Source organism: Sander vitreus, chromosome 21 (genome assembly GCF_031162955.1).
Source record: "Sander vitreus isolate 19-12246 chromosome 21, sanVit1, whole genome shotgun sequence".
Lineage (NCBI taxonomy): Eukaryota > Metazoa > Chordata > Actinopteri > Perciformes > Percidae > Sander > Sander vitreus.
The window spans coordinates 12045221-12065775 of record NC_135875.1 but is presented as its reverse complement, the minus strand read 5'-3'; the positions used below and the strand labels follow the sequence as shown (position 1 = coordinate 12065775).

Sequence of the window (20555 nt, the reverse complement as noted above, 5' to 3'; positions counted from 1 at the left end):
GCCAATATACTAAGAGCCCCCAACGTCTGGAAAGATTTTTTTTCATCTCTTTTCAGTTGCCAATATTCTGGTCGATAACCCACAGACATTGCTGTGGAGGGTTTTCATTATTATGTTTACGTAAGGTGGAAAATTGTATCAGAAGAAAACTATTGGCAACAAGACCTGCAGAACACTCTGAATATCTGGTCCAGAGCGATAAAAACAAAATTATCCACATGACTGGATACCACTGAGGCTAAGTGGGAAAATATATAAAAAGTGATGTGGGTGAACTAATCCTTGAAGTCAGTGGAAGAACAAAAGAGCAGATAATGTTATGCAAAACAAATGTAATTTCCTGATCACAATGTTGGGATTTCCTGTTTGTGGTACTCAGTGGAACTATGGCAAGATAAACTTTAACTCAGTCAAGTGCCATGCTGGAGATATGATGTGGTTTGGAGTAAACTGTTAATTTACTGAAAACTGGTGCAGTTTCTTGTGTGGACTCTGAGAGATAAGTCTTGTCTCCCATGTGTATAGTTTGTATTATTATGTAAAATACAAATATGTCATATTTTATATAATTCTTTCTAATCAGTTGAACTGTACAACCACATGAGGTGTCCATTTTTTGAGATGCAAAGGCAATGGCAAGACTAAAACATAATTCAAAATAAATGAGGACCTTTATTCCATAAATTTATGATTAAATACATTAGTTCTCAAAACATTTTTAGGGAGTAGGCTATATATTTATATTTTAATATAAATTTATATTTTAAATTACATGTTTTTGAAGAGGGACTAATTTTTATGCTGTGCTTTTGTTTTTAATGTTGACAATTTACCTGATCATTTTAGGCTGAGAATATACCAAGACAGGCTGAAAATAGACCAAGACAGACAACCAGAGTTGTCATTTCCTGCAGTGTGCATTGTGTTTACAGTCTGTAATGTTGCCTTTATCAAGCCCTGTCATAATGTTATGTACATTTTGCTGCCTACTCAGATGTACATCACTCAAGATTAAGGGCCAAAATAATTGATGCATGAGCAGAATTCTTTTGGGGTTTAATGGCAACAAGAATTTTCCAATTAACCAAATTAGTCAGAATTTCAAATTACATTACAAGAATTTACAAAAGACAGACAGATTATGAACATAGTTTAAATGATTATAGTTAGATCTGACTGATATATTATTGTGCTGCTTCCCCAAGACACTCAACTGAGTTTGCAAGGCTTTTTGTCTGCAATGTTCTGCTTCCATCTCCTGGATTTAAACTGTAAGTATAGCTCTCTGGTCCAATCCAATATACAAGATGAACTACCTCAGAATGATGAATCATACCTCATACACGGAGCTGTGTACAGATTAGGTCCATTGGGTCCAAGCAAACAAAAGCCTTGCAAGTAATAAGTATAATAAGTAATTCAGAACTAATGATTAATGATGGTTTAATGCTTGAATTAATACTGAATTCCTTCATGCATTTAATCACAAATTCTGCATTAGTGATGCTTAATGCATTGATACAGAAATCATGATTTGTGTATGTAGCTATTGTGTGTTATTATAAAGTGTTAGCACTAAACTGTATGGCCTGACTTAATTGACAAACAAAACTCTTGTTGGTATGTGAGAGCTGTACACACATTGCCACTAAGTTAACAGGGCACACAGCACACTTAAACTCCTTAAAATATTGCTCAAAGACCCAGAGAACAGACAATATTCAGCTACCTGGATAAAACATACAACTTTATTTAGGAATATGCACCATTTAGGTACATCACAATATAAGATAGATGAAGTACTTTATTCATCCAAATGGGAAATTGCAAAACTAAAACTACAATAATAAAGCAATCTTCTTCTAGGCTGCAAGACAGGGCAACACAATTACGTAATAATGCAGGACCTACTGATTAGTTGTACCCTATTAGTAGTGAAAGTTTCCGAACAAACTTGAAATTGGTCAAACTACCACACAATGAAACAGGGACTTTTGGGGGGCCCTGGAGATCTGGTGCCCCGGACAGTTGTCCGTTGGAGTACCAGCCTTGCCTAGCATGTATGTTTTCGGGTGGTTCTGACCAGCAGCTTCATTATCTATTAAACAAGCGCATGGGAAGCATCACCAAAAGCTCTCCCTGGAGCCCTGTGCGGTGTTGCTACAGGGGGCAATGAAATGATCTTTAATTAACGTTAACAGTTAAAGAATGGACTCTAACAAGGTGGCGGAACTTCTCCCGGTGTAAACGTTACATAGCTCGATAATGACAATAGAAGGACCGAGTGAAGCAGAAATGTGAAACACTTGCAAAGAGGCTTCAGAGCGTTGACAGCTCCAGGTTTGCCCGTGCAAGGGCACCAAGACTGACGAGGAAACCCCGAGGATCAGGGCCTCCTGTCCGGATGACACCGGCAGGAGCCAGCAACACTGCTCTCCTTAGCTAGCATTAGCTAAGCTAACAAATGTCTTCCCTGAATTGGAAATAACTTGGACTAAATGGATAACTTAATTCAGACAACTTAGGTGTGTGGGAGTTAAGGAGTCTGCTGTCACCGGATGGACGGACAACATCCTCTCTAGGACTGAGTGACTGCGAGAGGTTCTCCAGGTGAGACTTCTATTGCAGCTAATGTTAGCTTGCTAGTTTAGGTAACCTACCATGTAGCCTTAGCTAGCTAGCTGTCATTTAGTAAATTAAGCCGTAACAGCTGCTATTAAGATTAATCAAACTTTTACTGTTAATTGGTTCATAATACATTGACAGTGCATGGCGGCGTATCGCTTTTCTTAAAAAAATCGCAAGATTTTGATAAGCATAACAGCATTTGTCAATGTTAACAAGCTAGGTTAGTTAGCTAGTTAATAACAGTAACGTTAACGGATTTTTTCATCACCTGTCATGACGTCATTTTAGCTGAAACATCGGTAAACTTAAATTAAGTTAAGGCTTTGTCATGGAAGTTGATATGAAGCTACATATTGTCTCTAATGTTCGCTGCAGTATTGTGGCCAAAATCTACTAGCTAACGTTGGCTGCCTGGGCAAAACTGTAATGTCTATTTTTATTTGGTTGTTTTTGTTTTCGAGTCACTGTCATCACCATGAATTTAACGTCGCTCATGTGCCCTCAGATGAATCCATCGCTAGTTGATCGATACCCTGTCAGGAAGGAGTTCAAAAGTCCTAACACTTTATAATACCTATCATTAATAAATGGTAAATTGATAGTTAATTAAACTTGAGTTAATAGTTACATTACTGTTAAAAAACAATGAAATGATGATGTATAATGTTTACTAATTATTAATAATGTTATAATGTTATTTTATCATTAGTTTAGTGCAATATAAAATAATTAGTTTATAAATTTAGATATATAGTTAATAGTTAGTCTTTTGTAAGCATAATAAACATTATTTGGATGGCTATTATAAAGTTGCAACTAATGCTTATAATACTTAATTAATAACTAATAAGTGGTTTATAAAGCATTTACTGACATTAATTTGGCCTAATACATTTTTTTGGTGATCTATAAAAGAGATGATTTTTTGATTATTTGTGCACTGATATCTATCTAACAATGTTTATAGATGCTTTACAACGTATGTATTATCCATTACAAGGTACAATCATCAGTTGCAACTTTAAAATAGCCATCTGAATAAAGGTTAATGATGGTTTGCAAACGATTATTTAAAGGTTTACAAATCATTTAGTAATCATTAAAAATACTAAATATAATATATAAAGTTATGATGTGTACAACAATAAACTGTTTAAAACATAAGTTATAGAATTACTAATAATTAGTAAACATTGTTAACAGTAAAATAACTATTAACTTAAGTTTCATTAAATATAACGATGGTTATTATAAAGTGTTACTGTCAGGGTTCCTATATATATATATATATATATATATATATATATATATATATATATATAAAGCAAATAAAGTTTCGAAATTTTGCTGGGTGTCAGTTTTGCCTGTCAACTGTTGTTATTTCAAGAGGCAGTGCATGGGAATTCTTCACTGAAGGATTAAAAAAAACTTTTTTGTCAGTTTTCCTACACAGAATGAAGTTGCGATTTTGATTCCTTAGTAAAGGGCAGTGAGAGAGCAAACTGTTTGCTTTGTATCACTTTTTTTAAGCACTGGTACACTTTGGTACAGTGGGCTGTTGAAAATACTGATCCAACATATGCCCAGACTCCCAGGCAGCCAGGTTGAAAGGTGTTACATTTTGCTGGTCAGACCACAGGATTCTTAGGTCACCTGCTCCAATCAGAAAGAAAATTGATATGAATGGTATATTGGTAGCAAATGTGCTGCTCTCTGTCTGCTCATGTGCGCTGGTCTTTTCTTGTGTGACAATAACCCCACAGCGCTTTTCCACATAAGGTACAATTTAATTCACTATTTGTGTCTATCTTCCTAGGCATGATGGAAGGACTTCACAGCCAGGCTATAAGCCTGGACCCACGCAGGCAGGAACTGCTTGAGGCTCGCTTCACTGGAGTTGGTGTGGCCAAGGTTGGCATCTCTTAATAGCATATAGTTGTTTTGATGCTCAAAATGATCTGCTGTTGTGAGTACGGATTGTTTGTGCAGATCTTATTATAAGAGTTGACTTGAATGTATTTTTTGTTGAAAATTTGAAATTCTTATCCCTCCTGAAGTAGATTATAGATACAAAAGAGTTACTTCCAGTTTTCCTGCAGGCAAACGTACCACAACCCCACTGTTGTTTGTGTGTGAATGCAAACATGAGCAGTCAGTCAGCTCTCTTGCGTTAGTCCTTCAGTTTAGGAAAGCTTGGAAGTGTTCTCTATTTCCAGCATTGACTGATGCTCTGTGTTCAGGAGTTTCCCTCAGTGGAATGATCCTGTCTCCCTGAGCGAAAGCTAAAACAAGACAAGCTCTGTCTTGGCTGACATGGGAGCTGGCCAGCAGCTCTTTGTTTCGGTGGAGACTAGTGACACTGAAATGGCACCCCAACTGAAGTTCACAGCATAGGCCGCGCGCTATGCTGCAACCCTGCTGTGGAACTGTGTATTACTGTGTGTGGGTGTGCATTTGACAAAATGGCAACCCTTGAGAAAGCAATCGCGATCATTCCTGCTCCGGCCTATAGTGTGCTCAGAAATAAAATGTTAGGCCTGCTCACTGCGGTATTAGAGTGTGAATGATATAAGGGTGTGAGTATGCTGACCACAGTAAATGTTTACGACATTACAATGAACATGTGTTGTGTACATGTTAAGAGAAAAAAAATGACCTTGAGCAGCAGAATGACAGCTGGCCTTAAAAGCATTAGCCTACTGCACCAATTAGCCTGCTGTTTCATCTTAGTCTGTTCAGACTGTGAAACTGGCCATCAGTGGTATGCATGACGCCAACTGATTCTACCAAGTGTGATTTTCAGATTAATGGGGATGTATATTATATGCCCATTTTAGTGTCATGTCATTTTGGAGCTGTAGATTAGATACATGTGCTGAAATTCCTACGAAAATAAGATACAAGAAATGGAAAAAATGTACACACATCAGGTGCTTAAATCAGTATCACAATTGTAAACACTGCCATAATTATTGATTATATTAAAGTTGAATGCCAGTTTGTATAATTTGTCAGATAGGAAAGATGTGTGGAAACCTGCACTGATTTGTTACTTAACTTACATGAATGTTTGGTGTATGGTGTTTATGAGTACACTGTCCACATTTTAGTATTGAACAGAATATGGCATTTGTACTAGAATATATCATGAGAATATCTTATCTGTCTAATTTCCAGTCCTGCTCACAAGGATCCACTTGACAGATTAGCACATGACTAATCAATCAGGTCTAATGTGTGTGTGTGTGTGTGTGTGTGTGTGTGTGTGTGTGTGTGTGTGTGTGTGTGTGTGTGTGTGTGTGTGTGTGTGTGTGTGTGTGTGTGTGTGTGTGTGTGTGTGTGTTCTGTTTTCCAGAGTTCAGGCAACAGTGAATCATCCAACCAGTCTGTGTGCAGTGCGGGATCACTCAGTGACAAGGAACTGGAGGTTGGTTGGGGAAAGAATTAATCAAAATGACAAGTGGCTGTGCCTTCATCTGCAGGCCATTTGATGTTGCATGCACTTCCTGACTTCCAGTGGTACCTTTAGTTGTAGTAAGTGTTGTTTGTGATTTGGACAAGTGGTCAAGTATGTTGTATACAGTGTTGGATTCTAACATTTGGGTACAGTGAGTGTGTGTGAGATTCATCTGTTCATGCATTTTCTGTTCCTACTTACTTGTAGAGACAGGTGAGGCATACATTTGGCAAAAAGCTGTGAAACATCTTGAATATGTTAACAGGCTTTTAACACATAACTCAAAGGTTCCATGTATGAAAAGTGCCAGTGACCCCATAAACACCTGAAGGCAATACACTAAATACTGACCACAGAAAAGAGGCTGCTATTAATCTTATTGCATTATGGTCAAAAGTTTCTTTTTAGCAAGGATACCCATATAACTTTGAGTCGCATGGCTTCATTTTGTCTATTACATTTATTTGCCATTTTAATAAATAAATAAACTTAATAAAAAAAGTACAATTTGAAGCTAAGCTGTGCTGCTTTTCTGCTCATGTCAGACACCAGAGAAGAAGTCCAATGACCAGAGAAGCAGGAAGAGAAAAGGAAACATCTATGACAGCAACAGCCAGGGTAAGTCCACCCTACTTACTGACAGAGCTCCAAAATTCCACTTTCCAACAGAAACGGCTCCTTAAATTCTCATATGTTCAGATTTCCTTAATTTGTGTATATATATGCTATAGTACCAAATTATTACATTTTCTTACTTCTTATACCTGTCCTGTTTTTTTGTTTTGTAGGAAAAGGAAGAGGGCACAAAATAAGTGATTATTTTGAGGTGAGTCCTGGTGAATGAATTTTGCATTCTGGCCACTTTACTGTGCATTGTTTCAAATAGAGATGTTCGGCTCCGATACTGCCTAAAACGCTGGTATCGGTATCGGGAAGTACTGGAGTTCATGCACCGATCCGATACCACGTAATAAAGCCCTAAAGAAAATCTACATTAAAGTAGTTTATTTATGTTCTTTTTCCGTTATAACTGACTGTCAAACTGGATCACAAAAGAAAGTTCTGGGGCGTTCATAGTTTGTGTTTGTTCATGTTTCACAAAGAGTTTAACCTGAGCCAGACTGACAACAAAGATATAGAAAGCATATCACATCCATACAGGGATAGTAGTATACAGTTGTTAAAACATAATAAAATATATGACACGCTGGTATTGGATCAGTACTCGGTATCGGCCGGTATGCAAGTTCAGGTATCAGAATCGGTATCGGGAAGCAAAAAATGGTATCGGACCATCTCTAGTTTCAAATCACTCTCAAACTTCAGTGTGATGTCTTCACCCTCACGTTCTGACTGTGCCAGTATGGTCCTTCATTACATTCTTACAAAATAACAACTATGTCTTTCTTTCTGTCCTGTTTTCACACTCTGTCAACTGCCCTGTGGCCAGTTTGCTGGTAGCAGTGGCTCTGGCACAAGTCCGGCCCGGGGCATCCCCATGCTGGTGCGCTTCTCTCCACAGCACTCACTGTCTAATCCTCTGGTGAGCACCAGCATCCATCTCCATAGCCCTCTACTGCTGTGGCTCTCTTTCATCAGTTGGTTTACTGTTGGTTTACCAGCTGTTTAATCTTTAGCCAGAGTCAAATCCATCCGATTATTATTGCAGTCTTTGGTTGAAAACAAGCACAAAATGGAGTGAGTCTGACAGTGTAGTTCAGCTGAGTGTGTGTTTATGAACAGGAAGGATCAAATGTAGGATAAACTCTTGAGCATTGGCCAGATAAACTGTAGCTAAGTTTTAGGTTTTCAGTGCTGGACTTCATGGTTTCAGATGTTGTTTAGGTTGTAGGTTTAACACAATGAGCTACCATGTAAGGCAGAAAGCAGTACAGGAGGACCATGGTTGTATTATGTAAAAGTGCCGGCGCTTTCAAATTTGTAGCGGTAGTTACTATGTCATGTATATACCTTGACTATGTCATGTATTTATTTCATTAATTAATTTTTATTTACCTACCACTTTCATTCATCTTATGTAAAGATAACATCTTTGCTCATCACAACTACACTACCTACTAAACGGCATACAGCAACAGGGCTTGTATTTTTTCCATACAGTGCTAATGTGTTTCTGAACAGGGCCTTACAATGGTTAATAGAACACATTTAGTTCCTGAAAAGTCGTTATTGGTGGTGTTGTCGAGGGTTTTTGTTTCTGATGGATTTATAAGCAAGCTGACTTCAGTATGCAGATGTAGTATGTAGTAGTAAGATGTTTATCAGTAGTATATCAATTGAAAAGATTTTTCAGCACTCTCTTATTACTAACCATTATTTTCATTGTCAATTAATCTGTCGATTTATTTTCCTCGATTAATCGATTAGTTGTTTGGTCTATAAAATGTCAGAAATGGTGAAAAATGTCAATCAGTGTTTTCCAAAGCCCAAGATGATGTCCTTAAATGTCTTGTTTTGTCCACACCTAAATAATATTCAGTTTACTGTCACAGAGGAGTGAAGAAACTAGAACACATTCACATTTATAAAGCTGGAGTCAGAGAATTTAAAAAACAATTACTGAAACCAATTAATCGATTAACAAAATAGTTGACGATTAATTTATTGGTTGACAACTAATCGATTAACCTTTGCAGCTCTACGCTCTAATTACCTGCTCTTTCCTTATCACTTAGGTCTCAAACAATGTCAAGACATTTTGTTGTTGCCTGCCATCTTACTGGAAATATAAACCACTGTTTGCAGTTTTTATTACTTATAGACATTAAAAAATACCAGGTATATTTTGAGAATAGAACAATAAGAATAATCGAAGTGAACCAGTATTTTTTCCTATCTATTTCAAATGTATTGGAATAGACAAATTAGCATCAATACCTTAGTCTTTGTTCTCCCCCTTATAACTACATAACTACAGTATTTGTCTCTTTTCTTTTTATTCTTTTCGGCTATTTGATAATCTCCCTATGCTGTCTTTATTACATAATTGTTATATTTTACCCCTATGTCTTTTCTCTTATTATGTCTCTCTATGATTTTGCTTCAGCAAGGCTCGTCCACAGGCTCAGCCCTCACAGACTCTTCATCTTGCAGCTCTGTGAAGACAGCCCCCACACACTCCTGCTCACACAAAGCCATCCAGGTAACTGACTAACTGACCTGGATCTCCACTTAACACCAACCTTTCTGCTTGTTCTTCATTATATTCTCAGTCACATTGTAGAAGCACCTTAGTATGGTTTCCAGTTAAAGCACGCTTTGTATCTGGCTCAGCATTTTACATTTAGTTCTTATAAGAACCGCTGATTTTGTCCATGTTTTTGAAGTGGTTTTGTTTCACAAACTGCAACTTCTTTAGAAAAGGTTTGACCAAACTTGTAGGGATGATGCAACTTCACACTTGCCATTTAAAAAAATGACACTTGTTGACCAAGATGAGTATGCAAGAATTAAAGGTCAAAATTTGAAAGGCCCTGCCACCCACACTGCAGTTCACAATACTTGGAACACACATCCAGCTATCCTTGCAAATTACACTCCTTGGCCTAATTAAAGGTCAACATTTTGAATTCATGTCTAATATCCAAGACATCCACATCTGATTTTGATACATTTAAAGTGATGGTGTGTTTTGTTAGGGACTGGCCCAAGGGGTGTCTGCCTAATTTGAGTGGGATGAGATGTTAATTGTTGGCTTGTTGTTGTCTTTGCCCTCCTTCCTCAGTCACAACTGACACTGCTAAAACTGACAGCACTGGAGAAGGACAAGAACTCTGACCTGGAGAAAAAAGAGGGAAGGATAGATGACCTGCTGAGGGTAAGATAAGAAAATTATTCTTAAAAATCTGATGAGCTGATCTTAGTCTAGAGCATTTGGACCTTCGAAAAGAGCTTCAGAATAGTTAGCATTTTATTCCTGACAACATCTTATATTGGAATGCCACATTATAGAGTTGACTTACCGTGATTCATTTCACACACACAGTCAAGGATATGTCTAGATATAAATTCAAAAAAGTCTTTAATAATCACTTCACAATCTAGACAAATGTGCTACAACTTCTCACAACAACTCCAGTAATTAACCTGCACCAGTCTGGTTGTAGCTCATCATGAAGGATGTGCTCATTCACTTTCAAATGCCAGTGTTGCTTAAATTACATTTGGTGTAAATGTCAGCTAACCAAGCTGACACACTGATAGTTGTTGCATCATGTCTGTTTAAGAATAAAACAGCCTTGAATCCTTGTTGTAATAAGAATTAGATGTCAGAGTGATGATGTGTGTTTTGGCAGGCTAACTGTGACTTGAGGCGGCAGGTGGATGAGCAGCAGAAGATGCTGGAGCGCTACAAGGAACGGCTTAACAAGTGTGTGACAATGAGCAAGAAGCTCCTAATAGAGAAGGTGAGTGTACATGTGCATTTGCACACATATGTTTACTTGAAAGAGACAGCTTGTGTCACCTTGTTAAAGCTTCATGTGAAAACCGAAACAATAGTTTTCTTTCTATTATTTATACATCTGAGGACTTGAGCCTTATTTTTAACTGGTTAAGTGTTTCATCGTGGTTATGTTGGTACTCAACAGCAATATTCAGTTCTTAACATTCTCTAAGCTAAGCTGTTTTTTTTTTGAGTGTGCATGCACAATTTTTGATTCATCATTTTTTGTAGTCAAAGCAAGAGAAGATGGCTTGCAGAGACAAGAGCATGCAGGACCGTCTGCGTCTGGGCCATTTCACCACCGTACGGCATGGGGCCTCCTTCACCGAGCAGTGGACCGATGGATATGCCTTCCAGAACCTCATCAAGTCAGCATGCAGATAGGCACAAACATACATTTGCATTTTGTCCAATCTGCTTATAGGTTATGTTCACACTAGATTGTTCTTACATGTTCTAGGCAGCAAGAGCGAGTCAACTCACAGCGGGAGGACATTGAGAGGCAGAGGAAGCTGCTGGGAAAGAGGAAGCCTCCCTCCATGGCCCAGACACCTCCACCAAGCCTCGAACAGAACAAACGAAAGAGCAGGAGCAACGGCCAGGAGAGTGAAGCGTAAGATTATGAACAATAGCTAAATTACTTACACAGTAGATGTTTTACATGGACCAGCCCAGAGTACACAATAAGGCCGTAGTATTTACATAGTGAAACTTGGAGCTTTAGAAACTGACACAAAATCTAAAACCTTTTTTTCTTTTTGTTAAGACAACTTATAAGAACATTGAGTCAGACTTGAACCGATCTGTTATAACCCTTAATAAGGAGGCTTTTTGTCTTTGTTTTTTACTTTTTCATTATACCTGAAGTAAAGTGTGTAGCTTGTTACGTTTCTTTCCCTCACAAGCTGACCTGGTTATAATGTAATACATTTCAAACTGTTGCCTCTTTATCCCACACAGTTTGTCAATGGCAGAATATCATGAGCAAGAGGAGATTTTTAAACTTCGAATTGGTCATCTAAAAAAGGTACCAGTTCACCACTTAAAGCAGCTTTTTCTTTGTTTTTGTTTTGGGATTTGTTTCCTGGGCCTGTTACTACAGTGTAACCTAGAGACCTATTACTACTCTTACCTGTTCCTGTTCATCAAGGCATGAGGAAGATGCTAGATGTTGTGTGGTTGTATGCAGGAAGAAGCAGAGATCCAGGCTGAGCTGGAGCTTTTGGAGCGAGTAAGAAACCTGCACATTCGGGAGCTGAAGAGAATCCATAACGAGGACAACTCTCAGTGCGTATTATTATCTCAGTTTATAGTACCTTACACAAGTTCTGTAGTGTGGTCTTAACTAAAAATATATTTTGAAAAAGCCAAAAGTTTTAAGGAAGTCTTCTTCTGTAGATTTAAAGACCACCCCACGCTGAACGACCGATATCTGCTATTACATTTACTTGGAAGAGGTGGCTTTAGTGAAGTTTTCAAGGTAAGCATGTGCCATTTAGTTGACTTCCATTCTTTATTAGTACCAGTTTATAATTATTTTTTATGCTGGGTCTTTTTGAATAACATATGGTCAGGGTGGTATGGTAGTGAGACTTGGCAATACTTCTGTACCCAGTAAACAGCTATTATACACCATTAAGTGTAACTTTCTGGTTTAAGTAGGCTACTCTGACTTTGTGTGCGTTGATGTATAACGGTCTTTTCTACACTGCAGGCTTTTGATTTGACAGAGCAAAGGTATGTGGCCATTAAAATCCATCAACTCAACAAGAACTGGAGGGAGGAGAAAAAGCAAAACTACCACAAGTAAGTCGGAACCTCTGTTCACCGTGCCTGCTCTTCTTTCTTTGCATCCTTGGAAACATTTTGATCTTTAATAAAATTTGACATGGTGGACCTTCTAGCTTAAAACTCTTTGAATGTTGTTATTTGTGATGTTTTTACAACGTTACTAAATGGTTCCTGTCTTTCCAGACACTCCTGTAGAGAGTACAGAATCCACAAAGAACTTGACCACCCTAGAATAGTCAAACTCTACGACTATTTCTCACTTGACACAGACTCGTAAGTGGAATTCTAAATACAGTAAATCTAATATGTGTATGTGCCACATTTAAGTGCTAAACATCATATAGTGCTAAAAAGCTGGATAACTCTTTTAAGCAGTTATAATCTATATTTTTAGAATAACAATGTGTCAAATGATAAATGAAGACAATGTGAAAGGGTTCGTCCGTAGTGATGAACCTACAGAGAATTATCACCCGAATCGGCAGCTCCCCTTGGCTTTACAGAGATTTATAGCAAGTTTCAGCTCATTGTTTGGATTCCCTGCCCGCAATCTTAGCGTTTTGGTTCACTCTCACCGCTCTCATAGCTCTAACAACCCGCTGTACACTTCCTTCTGCTCAGCACCAAATGCCAGACAGAAAAGGTTAGTGACTAGCTGATGAACATAGTGGAGCATTTAGCAGCTAAAGAGTATAATATCTACCTCAGGAGTTGAGACCAAAAGCGGTGTTAAAAGAGAGTGAATATTGGTTTTACTTTTACCAGGTGGCCTGAAACATGACTCCAACTAAATGATAATGTTAGGGCCGGGGAGGGTGTCTAACTGGGTGTCAATCACTGCTCATGCACACACATTCATTCTCCCTTGTGGGGGGAGGGGCTTAGGAGACCGTTTTGGGCTTTAGCAGAAAGGGGGGAGGGACTGAGAAGTTGATGTTAAAAGAATTTCGCTAAGTCCTGGATCTTCGCAATCCTACCTACAGCACCTTTTAATAGGTGATGAAAACTTCCCAAATAATCTGTTGGATTGCCTCTGACAGATTCTGCACAGTGCTGGAGTACTGTGAAGGCAATGATCTGGACTTCTACTTGAAGCAGAATAAGCTGATGACCGAGAAGGAGGGCCGCTCTATCGTCATGCAGATCGTCAACGCCCTCAAGTACCTCAACCAGATTCGCCCACCCATCATCCACTACGACCTCAAGCCCGGTATTCTCACAATTTAAAATTGCCATTTTGTTATCCCTTCAGTTACAGAATAGTGAAAAACAGCACTACTCTCCATATTGCAATCAAAACTGAATGTGTCACTTCTGAACAGTTCTTCATGTTATCTTTAAGGAGAGGTAACCTACTGTAGCTGTTTACAGTCCTATGTTTGTAATTTTATTTTGACTGTTCTGGTCTTAGGAAACATCCTGTTGGTTAATGGCACAGCTTGTGGAGAGATTAAGATCACTGACTTTGGCCTGTCTAAGATCATGGATGATGACAGCTTCAACTCTGCAGATGGCATGGAGCTGACCTCACAAGGAGCAGGGACCTACTGGTACACAGAGACACACTTCACTGCATTTAGTAACCAAGCAACAAATATGGCTTCAAGAGTTTGTAGCAGAGGCGCAGTCTTTTGAGTGAAATGTTTCTAATTGAATTCACATCCCCTTTTCGTTCAGAAAATTGTGCAGAGAGAACATATAGAGGAAAACCCTTTTCAATATCATGTTGTAATCCTTTGACTCACAGGTACCTGCCTCCTGAGTGCTTTGTGGTGGGCAAAGAGCCCCCCAAAATATCCAACAAGGTAGATGTTTGGTCAGTAGGGGTCATCTTCTACCAGAGCTTATATGGACGCAAGGTAACCACTAACCTGCATTCTTTAACAGGGGTTTTGTTGTCAGATTTTTAAATATCAGTATGAAAAATGAAAGTAAGCCACCATTTTGTCTTTTTCAGCCGTTTGGTCACAACCAGTCGCAGCAGGATATCCTTCAAGAAAACACCATATTAAAAGCCACTGAGGTGCAGTTTCCCCCAAAACCTGTGGTTACTGCAGAAGCAAAGGTGTGGTACTAATTTATCTTAAACAGCTAAACACTCACTGCACATTTATACTGTAACACTTGTGTTTCTTACTTATTTAATTCTTAAGTATTAAATGCCCCATGAAATTACATTTTTACTCTACTCCTAAATGTGATATAATTCCTTCTCAAACTGAAAGTAGCCCAAGAAGGAAAAAGTGGAGTTGGTCCAGAAATAAGTCGTTTTTCCCCCCCTTTCCCTTCGTAGTCCTTTATTCGACGTTGCCTGGCTTATCACAAGGAGGACCGTGTGGATGTGCTGCAGTTGGCCAGCGACCCCTTCCTAATGCCCCATAATCGAAAGGCTCTGGCCAGCAGCACACCTCAGGCACCTCCTCTTCCCTCCACCTCCAGCTGCTACGGCAGCAGTGCCTCCAACTGAAGCAAGCTGAAAGAAACTTGGAATAAAACCCTTGCGAGGACAAAGCCACGTGGAGACATTACACACTTGATGAACCTTCTCCTTTGCACGCTTGATTGGGAAAGAGCAGAGAGCATGATGGGATGTAGGGATCCTGAAAGTGTGAATGGAACCAAAATGATGGATGATGTGGTGATGTAGTAGTAAGTGTGCCCACCACCATCATCCAAGTGCTAAAAATGAAGGGCCAGTCTGTGCGTGTCCAAAGATTTGCCCAAATGCATGCACTAACACAAAAACGTTTGCTCATTTCAAGGGGCTTTTTTACACGATAAATAGTAAAAGCACCCGAAAGATTGCACAACTGACAGGCTTGAGAAGTACACCATGTGTGAAAGATCACCTGCCTGTTCACTTTGAAAGGTTTAAAAGAAGCATTAATGAAATGTCATCCCATTCTGCTTGAAATCTATCATCTGTCAAAATATTTTTCAGAAGTAGAGTGGTCAGTTTCAAATCTGTATCCCTGTAGGTTTGAACCTGAGTCTTTCAGGAAGGGCTCCTAAAAGTAATAAGGAATGACTGATGACCAAAGTTTAAGGTCTGCCTTGTTGACACCATTAGAGGGTCATAAATGACTTGACTAAGAAAAGGGATGATTCTGGAAAGATGAACTGGTTTTGACCCATTTTAAATATTTTACTGGATAACTGGAAGTCGGCTTATTATTTTAATAGTTAAGTCCATATTTTTCAATGAAATCTTCCCCCTGTAATGGTTTTGTTAACCTTATAGGCAGGCTGACTATGAGTGAGTGTTGTGATGAGAGTTAAGATTCAACAGAAATAATTATGAAACCATTAAAAAAACATTTGGTTAACACTGTGGTGTCTTAACTTGATTTTAGAAAATCTATGTGCAAACTTACGCATTTATTGTAAATCCCACAAAAATACTTTAATGGTGCACTGAAGTTTTTTTTACAGAGTTCCATTCCAGTATTTATTCATTTAATCATTCATGCCGTTTCCATTAGTATCCCACGATGTAGTCACAAGAATGTGTTTAAATGTTTGCGATTACATTAATGAAGTACCAAATACATTTAATTTTTAAGTAACTTCACACAGTACATTTGTTTTCACAGCATGAAATGTTTTATCAACTCAAATACCACCTTTCGAAGTATCCATCATACCTAAAACAGACAAATCCTTCTGATGGTGTATGGAGTATAAACAAAGAAGCTGCATCAGTGTGCCTCTAAATAACAATGTTTGCATGCAACGTATGTATGAAACTGGCAAACGTGATAACTGCATTTGAGGTTATGAAATACTGACACTCTTGTTGAATACCAAACCGTGTTAATCTATTAAAAATCCGACGTGAACCACAATTATCACATCATACTCTTACAGCTTATCTAATTGGGACATTTACAATCTTTTTTCTTACTGTGGAGAAAGTTACACAGTGATTTTCAAAGGTGTGAAGTGCAACAGGAGAGCAAGGATACCTTGAACTTGATAAAGTGGTTTGAAGTGAATTTGGTAAAGATATCTTTTAAATTACATTCTAGTCTGAGAAAGCGGGAAGTTGTCTTAATGCAACGTCAGCTCCTCAAAAAAAGCCAGATGTTAATTAGTGAAGCAGATGATAAAAATAAACAGAGACGCACATGTAATCTTATCCTGCTTGCTTTGAGGGACGTGACTAAAACCTGTGCCTGTCTTTACTGCTTCCACAGTAGGCCTGCAATTTATAAACTACTTTCCAGCAAAATAGATACAAAGTATCCCCTTTTTGTGTAACATGTATAAACATAGACAATCTGGGCTGAAGATCTAGAACATTGATCCATGCCTCTTTTGCACTGAAAACCTTTTTTCTTTTTTACTTTGGCCAAGTAAGTGATAAGATTTACAGAAAATCCATTAATCGGAGGAAAATGAATATGCAATAGCACAAGCCATTGTCCATCAAGTTTATCTGTTGTAGAACTGTGAGGTGACCCAGGCAAGTCCCCACTTTAGGTTGGTGAGCATAAACTTGAGCGCCTTGGTCCACTGCTCCTCAGAGTTGAATTGCGTTTTAATGGAGTAGGAGCCGCCGCTGCCACCCGTGTCCTCGATCTTGCCCTTCTCCACATCCATCCTAAGACAAGGAATAATAACTACTGTATTACATGGTTTAATGCCATAGAGTGTAGGCCATTCAGTGTATCTGCATAGCTAAATTAACATAATATAATTGTGCTATACAAAAATATAACAACTTCTTTCAGTTTTACAGATTTTTGAAGTTTCTGAAGGTTTCATGCCACCGTGATCACCAGTATAGTCTCTCTGTTGTTCAGCCTGTTAGCCTTTTAAAGAATGGATTTGATGGTGTGATATTTCACAATGGTTTAGGCCTGTATAAGGGGAAAGCACCAGTACCGTAAGTGTGGTGTAGATTTCTTAATTGGACTCAGTAAAGAGTGAGGTTAGGCTGTCAGAGGCGACTGTGAGCTTTATAAGCCTAGTTACATAAGTAAGTGCATTAGTAAATGCTATACTGAAGGCCACGCTTTAATAATGCAAAGGGTTATAAAGCCAAAGCTTTCCCAAATGTCTCTTATTTGCCTGAACGGCATAATCAAAGCAGACAATTAGCCAGCTTCTCTAGAATAAATCAAGGAAATGGTTTAGAATTTGCTTTCAAACTTCATGAATATTTACTGTACAGCTTCATCTTAAATGGCTGCAATGATGCTCTAGTTAATGAGCACACCTTGTGCTGGTCTGCAGGTATCTAACCTGTATGGAAGGCAGAAGCCAGTGTCTCCTTTCTCCACCTCCTCTTTGAATTGCTGGACACAGTCCAGAAAGGCCACCATGGCATGGTCAAATTTATTGTCCCAGAAGAACCTCAGGCCACCTGAGCAGTACAGAGGAAGTTCCTGGACAAATACAAGACAGAAAGAAAGAAAGAGAGCGGGATTGGAACCTGGAGGAGTGTTTAAATAATGATGGGAGAGCTGGGCTTGTACATATTGTATATATTACCTTGGACTTGTCTGTCAGTGACTCTAAGTACGAGTGGTTTCCATATGGGACAAGACGATATCTGAAGAGAAAAGTGTTGTATGAGCTTAATTTGACGACGGCAGTGCAGAATTTGTTTTGTAATCATCCTTAAATTGTGAACAACTGCGGTCAAATAAAACAAACAAACAATGCGTACCTCTGAAAGTGCAGCCCCATTTTGTTGGCTAAAGCATGCAGCAGCAGCACCGTCTGCCCCCAGGCTGCGTTGATCTCATTCCACTCCACTGGGACACTGGGGAGTCGACCCAGGCGGAAGTTGTTGATGGTACCAAACTGCCCGCTGTGCCTGGACAAGAACAGAAACAAACTAACTATTCAGATTCTCAGTCAACGGGTATCGATTCATTTTTGTCCCAGAGGGCTATATTAAATATTTGCTAAGTCATGATTGATTGGACAGAAAAACAAATGATTTACTCTAAGCGTACACAACATTTGCGTGTGTGCTTAGTACCAGATGTGAAATGTGGCATTGAAGACATTGGTCTTTTTCAGGCGATCTAGCTGAATCTGGCAGTAACGCATCTGGTTGTCAACACTCTTCAGCTCATCATCCAGCTCCAGCTGTTGCCGTTTAAACTCGCTGTACTCCTTCTGGTACCTTTTAGCACAAAGCAGTGGAAAGAGACAGAGCTGTTAGCCGTGGTCTCATTTAGCATATAGCACCCATAGTCACGTGTTAACACCACCCTTGGGTTACTCACTGTAGCTCCTCTGTGTCCAGCTGCTGAGAGTGGATCCTGCTCTGGGTCAGTTCCTGGGCCACAGCAGCCCTCTGCTCCTCTACTGCCTCCAGCTCCTGGACCAGAGCCTCCTCCTCATCCTTCAGGTGATGCAGCTCTGCCAGCAGGGTGTCCTCTCCCTCCACCTGCAGGTGTGACAGCAGCTCCAGGCACTGCCTGAAATATGTTCACATACAGTGAGTTATTATTACATAATACACACACATACTGCTCGTAAGCAGACATTTGGAATGAAGGGGCTCTTTGTTGTGCACCAGCTCACTTGTAATTCTGGCATTCGTTCTCTGTGATGTTGAGCTGCGTGTCCAGGTGATCCAGCAGGGTGTCAGTACATTCCTCACACAGTGGGTGGTCCACATCTGTCTGGCCTGACATGATGTCAAAAAGGTCACTGGTCACCTGGGTGGGATAGGATCAGAGACAACCATGAATTCAAAAATAGCATGATCAGAGTAAACTGACATAATTTGTTTTTTCGCTGTGTGAAAGTGCACTACCTTTAGCCTACGACTAAGATTTTCCATGGTGCCACCGTCTGATGCTTCTCCAATCAGTGTGAAGCTGTTGGCGCTCTCTGTGGACATCATCCTGTGGGGCAGGATTAAGCATTTCAGTCAACTTTGTAGGATATGCTAAACTGTAATTAGTATTCGGTTCTATTTCCTGAATGAAAAGACTGGAGCGCTCACCGTGCAGGAGGGATATATTTTCTTGACACTCCATCTGGCTTGTTTTCTGCAAAGGTCTCCTGGAAGGAAAATGTAATTGTGAAGCTCAAACATGCTTGCTATCAAACTATTTTCTCCTAATTGGAATAATAAATTGCTTTAGTTATGCCTTCTAAAAGTATTGCTGATTACGTTTGTACATTGGGTTTTTCAAAAGAGAATCAAAAGGCTAGTCGTGTTATCCCATCACATCAGTTTCCTGTACAAAAGTACATGTGTGTGCGTTTCTGCTGTTACCTACCTCTGGTGCTGTCTCACCCTCAGTGCTGTCAGCCTGTTTGCTGGGGGTCACTGTGACCAACGGAGCTGTGGAGGAGAGAGGAATACATGGCAGATGGAGCAGTTTAAACGCCACTAACGTTACGTACATTCTACAGCACCGATGTGTGATTCTTATGGCTATACGTACCAATAAGTTCCTGGATTGTGACCCGATCGAGCACATTGAAGGATGTGTCTAGTTTGAGCGGCTGACAGCACCGCTGACACACGAAGCTGACCTGCATGGTTGTGCTCGACGACTTGGAGCCTTCCATCGCTAGCTACAAGAAGACATGTAAAGCAATAAAAACACACTGTGAGTAGCTAAGTAAGTGGCTACCTGACATTAGCTTTGCAGCTAGCATACGTCGACGGTGTAACGTATAAACATAAGAAGGACTCACTGTCGCTTGTGAAAAATGAAAGCTATTGCATAATAAAACCTGACTGGCGCGCGTAGAAAATTAGAAATCACTTATTTAGCGTGACTGTTGCATTTTGCCTGCACCTCGGGACTTCTGTTTCCACTTCCGTATTGTTGTTTACGGCGGATGTGACGTCACATTAAACGTGTAAAAGTGACGAGGGAAAGCCTCTTCAGAAGAACCAGTTTGTGGACCTGTGGACAGTTGAAAAAATAAGATTACACAGGTAGTTTGGAATGAGCTTTTTTCATACCAGGTTTCACTTCACACAAGACAATGGATTGAAAGGAATATTGTGGAAAATACATCCAGATATAGTGACAACATAGAAAGTTGGTGCTGAAAACATTATAACGTTACATATTCGACGGTCGACCATGTTAATTGAATTGTTCATCACCAAATATCATTACATGACATGACATAACATGTCATTTAGCTGACGCTTTTATCCAAAGCGACTAGTGCTTTCACCCCTACAGAGCCATATGAAAGTGCAGCTTTAAGAATATATATATA

The 20555-nt window shown here is 39.3% G+C and overlaps 2 protein-coding genes across 4 annotated transcripts; one reads left to right on the top strand and one right to left on the bottom strand.

Annotated features, from left to right (window-relative positions):
• The first annotated feature begins 2016 nt into the window (after positions 1-2016).
• Positions 2017-15667, top strand: LOC144536007 (serine/threonine-protein kinase tousled-like 2). 2 transcript variants are annotated; one of them, XM_078278868.1, is made up of 21 exons: positions 2017-2610; positions 4445-4539; positions 5984-6055; positions 6631-6703; positions 6874-6911; positions 7536-7628; positions 9153-9248; positions 9831-9923; positions 10402-10512; positions 10782-10918; positions 11011-11163; positions 11511-11577; positions 11740-11837; positions 11949-12030; positions 12265-12356; positions 12525-12614; positions 13382-13551; positions 13753-13891; positions 14089-14200; positions 14299-14406; positions 14635-15667. In XM_078278868.1, the coding sequence occupies exons 2-21, from the start codon at positions 4447-4449 to the stop codon at positions 14806-14808; spliced, it is 2091 nt and encodes a 696-aa protein (XP_078134994.1). In that variant the 5' UTR covers positions 2017-2610; positions 4445-4446; the 3' UTR covers positions 14809-15667. The 2 variants fall into 2 exon arrangements, with proteins under 2 accessions (XP_078134994.1, XP_078134995.1); XM_078278869.1 differs by lacking the exon at positions 7536-7628 and having other exon boundaries at positions 2018-2610.
• Positions 15668-15875: 208 nt separating this feature from the next.
• On the bottom strand, positions 15876-20163 carry becn1 (beclin 1, autophagy related). Of its 2 annotated transcripts, none has more exons than XM_078278872.1 (12): positions 20016-20163; positions 19760-19904; positions 19592-19656; positions 19312-19370; positions 19120-19210; positions 18885-19021; positions 18584-18778; positions 18334-18480; positions 18016-18165; positions 17838-17898; positions 17589-17731; positions 15876-16944 (listed from the first exon to the last, which is right to left on the bottom strand). In XM_078278872.1, the coding sequence occupies exons 2-12, from the start codon at positions 19884-19886 to the stop codon at positions 16776-16778; spliced, it is 1344 nt and encodes a 447-aa protein (XP_078134998.1). In that variant the 5' UTR covers positions 19887-19904; positions 20016-20163; the 3' UTR covers positions 15876-16775. The 2 variants fall into 2 exon arrangements, with proteins under 2 accessions (XP_078134998.1, XP_078134997.1); XM_078278871.1 differs by having other exon boundaries at positions 19760-19892.
• Positions 20164-20555: the final 392 nt, after the last annotated feature.

Bases quoted from the DNA above. Each gene is read 5' to 3' on its own strand.
- LOC144536007 (XM_078278868.1), top strand. From the start codon at position 4,447: ATGATGGAAGGACTTCACAGCCAGGCTATAAGCCTGGACCCACGCAGG. The intron at 6,912-7,535 runs GTGAGTCCTGGT...CCCTGTGGCCAG, and splicing joins AAATAAGTGATTATTTTGAG to TTTGCTGGTAGCAGTGGCTC. The intron at 10,919-11,010 runs GTCAGCATGCAG...TACATGTTCTAG, and splicing joins GCCTTCCAGAACCTCATCAA to GCAGCAAGAGCGAGTCAACT.
- becn1 (XM_078278872.1), bottom strand. From the start codon at position 19,886: ATGGAAGGCTCCAAGTCGTCGAGCACAACCATGCAGGTCAGCTTCGTG. The intron at 17,899-18,015 runs GTACGCATTGTT...TTTTCTCTTCAG, and splicing joins ATGGGGCTGCACTTTCAGAG to ATATCGTCTTGTCCCATATG. The intron at 16,945-17,588 runs GTTAGATACCTG...TCCTTGTCTTAG, and splicing joins GGCTTCTGCCTTCCATACAG to GATGGATGTGGAGAAGGGCA.